At 51.9% G+C, this 9,008-nt stretch overlaps 1 protein-coding gene across 1 annotated transcript; it reads right to left on the minus strand.

Moving 5' to 3' along the window:
* Positions 1 to 521: 521 nt before the first annotated feature.
* Positions 522 to 7,608, minus strand: LOC144946039 (insulin gene enhancer protein ISL-1-like; the record flags this gene model as incomplete). The annotated part of the gene is made up of 5 exons (XM_078874779.1): positions 522 to 641; positions 1,714 to 1,884; positions 2,740 to 3,035; positions 4,331 to 4,659; positions 7,409 to 7,608. Coding segments are annotated over 5 exons (1,116 nt in total), but the record flags the coding sequence as incomplete, so codon positions are not given.
* Positions 7,609 to 9,008: the final 1,400 nt, after the last annotated feature.

Genomic DNA, 9,008 nt, shown 5'->3' on the forward strand with positions numbered 1-9,008 from the left:
ACCTAGGTCACCCTTGCACAAGAGGTAACGTGCCAAGTGTCGCAACAGGTTGAATTCGTCCCCTGGTTAAAATAAAGGATGCTCACTGACTGGCTTGACAGTCGAACGATTCCCGAATGTACGGGCTGATCAGAGCTTTAAGAAAATTGTGAATTCATCGATGACCTCTTCGTTTGAGATGTAAATTAAGATAAAATATGACCTCAAGTGGCTATTATATTCCCGAACGGCGGACGAACGAAGCTACGTTCATTCTTCTGACGAAACACATTAATTTTTTCACCACCCAAACTCAACAGTTGTCGCTGTCCATGACGCAACAGCCGATTTTCCACCCCCCGTGGTAATATAATTTAGTTTCAATGCCTCCTCCGTAAGCTACGTAAACAAAAAACTGGGCTGATGGCGTTAAGCAGAAGCGCTTTAAAGGAGGCTCGCTTAGCTGCTGGGCTTGGAGCGGAAGAGGCTCGGAGTCAACGTAGAGGTGGTCATGGTTCTCGCGGCCATGTTGGGTTGTTGTTTTAGGCTTCGATGGGGCTGGCCACCATGCTGCTTGGGGTGTCCGGGAGCTGGGAGGGAATGGAGCCCAGGTCGCTCCCTGCGGTGGAGTTCGATCCGGGTCCCCCGTCAGAGAACCCCATCTAACGACGAGAGGGAGGGGAGACGTTGAGCAGAGGCAAAGTTTCCCCCGTGTGGATCTTCACACGGTAAGTACTCACACTATAACGCGTTTTCTCCAGCGCTGTCCTTCCATAAGGGAACACTTATTGGCACAACATTCAACGTGCGCCGTTGTAACTCGGTAAGCGCGGCCTTGTAACGCGGAACACGCGCTGTTATAATGTGGAACACTCTCTGTTATAATACAAAATGCACTCCGTTATCACGCGGAACACGCTCCGTTATAATACAGAATGCACTCCATTATAACACAGAACGTGCGCCATTATAACGCGGTTTCTGAGTGGTCAACGACGAACTACTTTCTTGAGCAGCATGGCTGAGCGGTACGATATTGCAGTAGGCAGAACGATAAAGTAACGTGGCGGCGAACCCTAAGTTATTTGTCCCGCCATCTTACCGTGTATGCACATACGTCGTTACTTGCCGAACTTTATCGTTACGTTAATTATGGGGAAATTATTGTCGCTTCACACGTTTTTCACTTAACGCGGCACTTTTCAGGAATGAATCTACATCGTTAGAGGACTTCCTGTATATATAACAGCTGCTGAGCACAGGCCCAAAGGCCTGAAATGCTGAGTGGCGATCAACAAACGGTAAAATAGAAGTTGTGATAAATAAGAGTTACTACATTTTTTTTGCATTGAGCAAAGTTACGAGAACTTTGGGAGGAAGAAACAGAGTGTGAGGCGTTGTGACCTGCAGTGTGGTGGTGGTTGAACACATTATATAAAAGACAAAACAGTCAGTCTGTTAGACCAAATCCTCAACATGGGTGAGCGAATCACTACACTACTGCTGCACACCAGATCACGCGCATTCACAGGCACACGCTCACATATGTGTAGATTTTTATATAAATAGCAGCTGCTTCTGCTGATGATGATGTTGACATTGATGCATCAGCTTCATCTACTGCTGCAACAACTGCTGCTGATGATGACAACTAAAGATTATGATAGCAGTACTGCTGCTGCAGCCACCGTGGTAGCAACTGCTGACAATGATAATAATGATGGTCATTTTTACCAGGTGCTGGAACGGGCCCTGGTCGAGGTCGCTGCTCAGCGCGAACTCGCTGAGTGTTTTCCACGGCGCTGGCTGGAAACTCTGCACCTCGACGGGGTTCCCCGGTATCGCCGCCTCGTGTGGCACAGGGCTCCCGGCCACCAGCGGTGTGCCCGTCAGGCCCTGCAGGTTCTGCACAACCACAAAGCAAAGCCTCACCATCTAGGCATTTGCAACGACACCGCAAAGCCTTAGCGAGTAGGCCTGTGAAACAACACCACAAAGTTTTGATTTCAAGCTTTCGTGACTGCAGGGATTCATATTCTTGGTTCTTTCGGTAAAGTCACGTAGAAGGGTAATAATAAAATAATACAAATATAAAACAATAAAGATTCTCACGACGTTTCGACTGCAACACAAGCAATCATCATCAGGTGTGAAACGTCGTGAGAATCTTTATTGTTTTATATTTTTATTATTTTATTATTTCCCTTCTACGTGACTTTACCGAAAGAACCAAGAATATGAACACCACAAAGCCTTAGTGCGCAGGCCTGTGCAACAACACCGCAAAGCCTTTGTGCGTAGACCTGTGCAACAGCACCACAAAGCCTTAGTGGACAGGCCTGGGCAACAACACTGCAAAGCCTTAGTGGACAGGCCTGGGCAACAACACCACAAAGCCTTAGTGGACAGGCCTGGGCAACAACACCACAAAGCCTTAGCGAGTAGGACTGGGCAACAGCACCACAAAGCCTTAGTGGACAGGCCTGGGCAACAACACTGCAAAGCCTTAGTGGACAGGCCTGGGCAACAACACCACAAAGCCTTAGTGGACAGGCCTGGGCAACTACACCACAAAGCCTTAGCGAGTAGGCCTGGGCAACAGCACCACAAAGCCTTAGTGGACAGGCCTGGGCAACAATACTGCAAAGCCTTTCTGCGTAGGCCTGCCCAACAACATCACAATGCCTTAGCATGCAGGATTCCGTAGCCAGTACCATTGCACATCGGCGGTATAGGAGACAAGGAGCGAGCAATCGTTACCGTCTTGTCGGCGTGATGCTGCTGCTGCATCTGCTTCATGAGGATGCTGCGCTTCTTGTCCTTGCAGCGCTTGTTTTGGAACCAGACGCGGATGACACGCGGGCTCAGGCCAGTCATCTCCACGAGCTGCTCCTTCATGAGCGCGTCGGGCCGCGGGTTTGCCGCGTAGCACGTGCGCAGCGTCTGCAGCTGCTTCTCGTTGAGCACCGTGCGAACCCGCGTCGCCTTCTCTGGCCCGCTCGGAATCCCCCCTGGAACTCCGCCGCCACCACCAGCGATGCCACCGCCCACGAGTCCTGAAAGAATTGGGATTCGGTGATGTTACTTTAATTATTGTTATCTCGTCATTTTAGCCAGGTTTAATCGCAATCGTGCTATCGGTCAGCGTCACGTCACGAGATGAAATGTATAACACGTAGGCTTTCGCGACCAATATCATCCATAATAGAGGGGTTTTTTGTGTTAGATCGTGTCGTTAAAACCCGCCACCACCCGACACAGCCAACTAGTAAGGGTTGTCACGCCAATTCGTCACTAGTACAGCACACCGGTGTGTTGGAGAGCCAAGCCATAACATTTACAATTTGAGTACAACGTTTCGCCAGTAATTACAACTAGCTTCATCAGGCGACAGCCAGATTTGTGGAGAAGTCCACCTGTTTCATTCCTTATATAGAGGCCAAGATGGGGGGGGGGGTGGGATTAATGAGCCAACGTACATTATGCATGTGCATTATGCGATCCCTTTGATCTTTTCCTTCCTGTCCATTGTGTGTATTAAAATAGCCATACCAACTGTAATCCCATTTCAACTTCTAGTTACTACTGGCCAAGACTAATTAGATAATCTAGCAAAGTTGAAAGAAATCAAAATAATTTAAACCGCTCGGATAGCTACCGACTTAGTGCTGCGTGGAAGCGAATCATCAAATAATACATTGTTTAAATGCATGTCTATACAGGGCACAGTACTTCAATAGGGATTACCGTTGGTACGCCTATTTTAATACACACAATGGATAGGAAGGACAAGGTCAAAGGGCTCGCATAATGTGCATGTATAATGTACATTGGCTCATTAATCCCCCCCCCACTTTGCGCAAAAGCGCAGAAGTGTGGTCACCACATCTATGCCTCTATATAAGAAACTAGACAGGTGGACTTATCCACAAATCTGGCTGTCGCCTGATGAAGCTAGTTGTAATTACTGGCGAAACGTCGTACTCAGATTGTAAATGTTGTGGCTTGGCTCTCCAACACACCGGTGTGCTGTACTAGTGACGAATTGGCATGTTCTGTTTACTTGACAACCCTTACTAGTTGGCTGTGTCGGGTGGTGGCGGGTTTTAACGACACATTTATATATTTAAGCGATCTAACCCCAAAAAATACTTTATTTTGGAAGATGAAATGTACTTTCCGGGTACAACCCTTAGCGTTAGGAAAATGACACTTGGAAGCCGATATCACAAATCTACCTCTCAGAACCCTTCAAGTGCCTTCTGGTTTATACAGTGGAAGGCAGCACTCTCGGTTCTAAAGAAATGTTGTGTTCAATGTTGGATTCGAGGCGACCGCGACTCGGTCTCACCCGACAGGTGCAGACTTCTCGACGAGTGCACCGGACTGCCCGGTCGCGTCAGCGCCGTTCCGAGCAGCCCGCCGCCGCCGCCGCCTCCGGCACCGCCGGCGCCGCCGCCGCCACCGCCTCCTCCTCCGCCACCGCCGCCGTGGTGCTGGTCGGCTCGACACAGGAGTCCGCCGCCGTCGCGCAGCGCGAACTCGTCGCCGGGCAGCAGCTGGCGCGAGCAGGTCTCGCAGCGGAAGCACTCCATGTGGTAGATGTGGGAGCGCGCGCGCATCACAAAGTCCGTCTTGCTGAACGACGCGTTGCACTTGGCGCACTTGATCCCGAACAGCCTGCCGTGCCGTCAACAGAGCGACGCTGTGTGTTGGTAATTGACGGAGCGCTGCCGCGTGTTGTTAAATAGAGAATTCAAACAGGTTCTTCCTCTGCGGGGTCCCCCACTTTGGTTGGGGCAGGTGGGCGCTATTGTACCTCTTCTATCCTGTCGCCGACACGCCGCTCGGAAATTCCTGTCGATTTTTGTTTGCCCCCCTCGCCTGTTGAGGAACGGCGCGTTGTCCCGGGCCCGTTGTTTTTGCTCCAATGAGAAACATAAGCTAAGCAGTTATGGTCCCAGGGTAGCGCGTAGGCTTTCACAACCAATATTGTTCGTAATAACGAACGTTTTTTTTGGGTAAGATCGCGTCAATATTAACGTGCCAGTTAGTCTCTACTTCAGCACACCGGCGAGTTGCAGAGTAAACCGTCAACATTTGCAACCGAGTACCGTGACGTTTCGCTGGTGACTACAGCAACCAGCTTCATCAGGCGATTTGCCTCGAGTAATAGCTAATCGCCACGTTTTTTTTTATTTCTTTCACATCACAAACCTTACTAATTGGCTGTGTCGGGTGGTGGTGGCTAAACGACACATTCGTATATACGCAACCTGACCCAAAGAAAAACCCGTTAAGGTGCCGCCCTGCATTTGCCCCGATCGCACCACTGCCTAGGGCCTCAGGGCCTCCGATAAGTCAGCCGTGCGGTGCTCCTCTTGAAGGTTTTTTTTTGGAATTTATCTTACTTGATACAGCAATCGTGCTGTGACGGTTCCACCTGAAGACGGCGGCTTGTGTTGCCTCCGAAACGTCGTGATTTTTATTTTATATTTATTTTACTTTTATTAATTTTAATTTTTTACCTACGTGACTTTACCAAAAAAACCTAAGAATATGAATCCTTGCAGACACGAAAGCTTTTTTTTGGGTCCACTTCTCCCGTGAGACCACTCGGAAGAGGCGGCGAGAGCGCCCACGCTTTACCCCACCTCGCGTGACCTGCCGATCGAATCGTCTGACCGCGGCGCAGCCCGTTTACGCCGCTGGACGGACGGAGGCGGACGGGTTGGGGAGTGGAGGTGGAGGGAGAAGGGGGAGGGGGGTGTGTGGGGAGGAATTTTAAAAACTTGCACCATCGTTTCAGCTGACATCGAATGGGAACCTGCGACGCCCCACATTGCAAGCCCAGTGGGCGCTCACCCATTACACCCCCGTTGGGGTGGCACAGCGTCCCCAAAGGGAAACCGGACACCGCACGTCCAATAACCAATATGTGTTGCGTTGAGGAATGCGACACCGAAGCCGATACGAGAGCGGCGATTTTTACACTCGCTAGACAAAGGTCACCCGTGTAGCCTGCAACACACTTTTGGGGACAAGTGCTGTTAGCGAGCGCCTATGAAGGCTGGCAAGGTACACGAGGGGGGTGGGTGGCCAGCACCATGCCCGACCGCCTTTGTCTCCCCAGTGGCGATGTTTACACACCGCACCGGGTACTCATTTCAGGCTGAGTCGACCTAGGGGAGGCCCAGGACCGGTTCAGATAATCGTCACTGGCAGTGTTGGCCGTGAGCAGGAATCGAACCCGGGTTGCCAGGTTCATAGCGCAGTGCGCTAACCGCTGCACTACCGCTCCCCATACACACACACAGACACGGAGAGCCGTGCGCGGGTTTATGGCGGAATTATGAAACCCAAGCTGCCAGGGCCGAGTGATTCATTGGGCAGGGGTCAGCGTCTCGTTTACCTAAGTAACTATGTAATTTATACCCGCGGGGTAGAGATGGGACAGCTAAGTGGCCGCATTTAAATGATGGGGTTCAGCGTTATCCATGGGAGAGTTTTACACAGCGGACGTGAATTTGTGTCTGTGTAAATGCCCGTGTGTTGTGTGTGTGTCAGAGCGAGTGGTGGCACAGGCGTAAGCGTGACCAAGCAACGAACCTAACGGGAGGCCCGAGTGTGATTCCCGCTCACGGCCAACGCCAGTGATGATATACATCGCCAGAGGGATTTATGTGAGAGAATTGATTGTTCCGGGCCTCCCCTAGGTCCACTCAGCCTCAAATGGGTACCTGGTGCGGTGTGTAAACATCGCCACTAGGGAGACAAAGGCGGTTGTCAGTGGTGTTGGCCAACCAGTACCAATGACACGCTCACCCAATCACGCTCACCCACACGCCTGCTAGCTCACCTACCCACGTGATCGATCACTCACCAATGCACCTGCTCGCTCACTCAGCCACCCACTTGCTTAGGGGCCGTCCATAAATGACGTCACGCGACTTTGGACGATTTTTGACGCCCCCCCCCCCTCGTCACACGGCGTCACAAAAAGTCAGACCCCCCCCTCAAATATGACGTCACAAAGCTATGCCCCCCGCCAAATAAAAAATAAACATGCTTCAAATCGCTTTAAACTATTGTCATTGTAGTGCGTATTTAATGTGCCGCTGCACTCTGATGTTGTAGGAGAAAACGTTTATTAAAACGTCCATTTAATTAAGTAGAACGTGTCGTCTATATTTATTTAAAGTTGCGCATTTGATGTGACGTCACATTTCTCACCCCCTCCCCTCGTCACACATCGTCACAAATGTCTGACACCCCCCCCCCCTAGGTGTGTGACGTCATTTATAGACGGCCCCTTACCTATCCACGTGCTCGCTCGCTCGCCCACGCGTCTGGAGCTCACCTACCCACGTGCTCGATCACTCAGCCACGCACGTGCTTACCCCACCCACGTGCCCGCTCGCTCGCCCACCTGCTGTAGTCGCGCTTGCAGAAGGTTTTGCCATCGCGCACGAAGCAGGTGCACGTTTCGTCGAGGCTCTGGCCGCACTCGGCGCACTTGAGGCAGGCGGCGTGCCACTCGAGGTCCGGAGACACGCGCAGGATGAACGGGTCCTGGATGTGCGTGCCACAGCCGACGCACAGCGCAGCTCTCCTCCGCTCTGCGTCAGGCACACGCACAAATCATCATCAGCCGACACGCACACGCCACCACCACCATCATCATCATCATCACCGCCGTCGTCATCGTGAGATTTTAGATGCGCACAAATCGTCATCAGCCAACACGGACACGCCATCATCATCATCGCCGCCGTCGTCATCATCAGATTTGAGATGCGCACAAATCATCATCAGCCAACACAGACACGCCACCATCATCATCATCGCCGCCGTCGTCATCATCAGATTTGAGACGCGCACAAATCGTCATCAGCCAACGCACAGCGCAGCTCCCCTCCGATCTGTCACAAACAAAGACAAAGACCCCCCCCCCGGATAGCCTGTAAGAGACTGTTGGGGCAAGTGCTGTTAGCGAGCAGCACCTATGAAGGCCGGCACGGCACACGAGAGGTTGGGTTGCCAACACTACGCCCGGTTCCCTTTGTCTCCCCAGTGGCGAAGTTTACAGACCGCACCAGGTACCCATTTGAGGTTTAGTCGACCTAGGGGAGGCCCAGGACCGGTTCAGATAATCGTCACTGGTGTTGGCCGTGAGCGGGAATCTCCCTGGTTCGTAGCGCAGCGCACTAACCGCTACATTACCACCTCCCCACAGACGCACACACACACACGCAGGCATCATTAGTAAGGCTGCCACATTTCTGGCAGGCTCAACTCTGAGCACATTTCGTGAGCTGGTAGCCCCTCCCACCGTAAGCCCCCGCCCACTGTTACATAGCCACGCCCAATCAGCCACTAGCAGCGTCCACACAGAGAGAGAAAGCGCTGCTCATAGGACCACCGTCAACGCCAGGCAGACCGGTACCGGTCTGTGGCCTGTTAGGAACCGGGCCGCACTCAGGAGGTGAGCGGTGAGTCCGCACGTGGCCCGCCCCCATTATTTTATTATTGACCACTTCCATCCGCGCCTCTTTCCCGCACCGCGCACTTGTCTCAGTCACAGTGTTGGTAACCCCACAAGCTGCTAACGCCTAGTAGCCAAAATGAGTAAAAAACAAACGTCGCTGGAGAGCTTCTTTGAAAAGGGGGAAAGACGCAATGATGACCCCCCCCCCTCCGGTCCGTGAAAAAAATGTCTTCCACAGTCCCTGGTGCCAAAAAGGTTGGGGACCGCTACTCTACGTGTGTGTGGGCATTTAAATATCACAGCATATTACTGTGTTCCGACGTACGAACCGTTTGACTTACGAACTTTCGCCAGGAACGAATTGTGTTCGTAAGTCGAGGACGGTCCGTACATTTAATCCCGCACGTTCCTCTCTCTCCCGTCTCGGGTGTAGTTCTGATCCCGCTCCTCCCGTGCCGGTTTTCTTCGTGCACCTCACCTCACCTCCCGCAACTTGTTTGACGCTAATTCATTGACCTCGGTGGAAACATTTTTTTTTATA

The sequence above is a fragment of the Lampetra fluviatilis genome, chromosome 39 (assembly GCF_964198595.1).
Source record: "Lampetra fluviatilis chromosome 39, kcLamFluv1.1, whole genome shotgun sequence".
NCBI lineage: Eukaryota > Metazoa > Chordata > Hyperoartia > Petromyzontiformes > Petromyzontidae > Lampetra > Lampetra fluviatilis.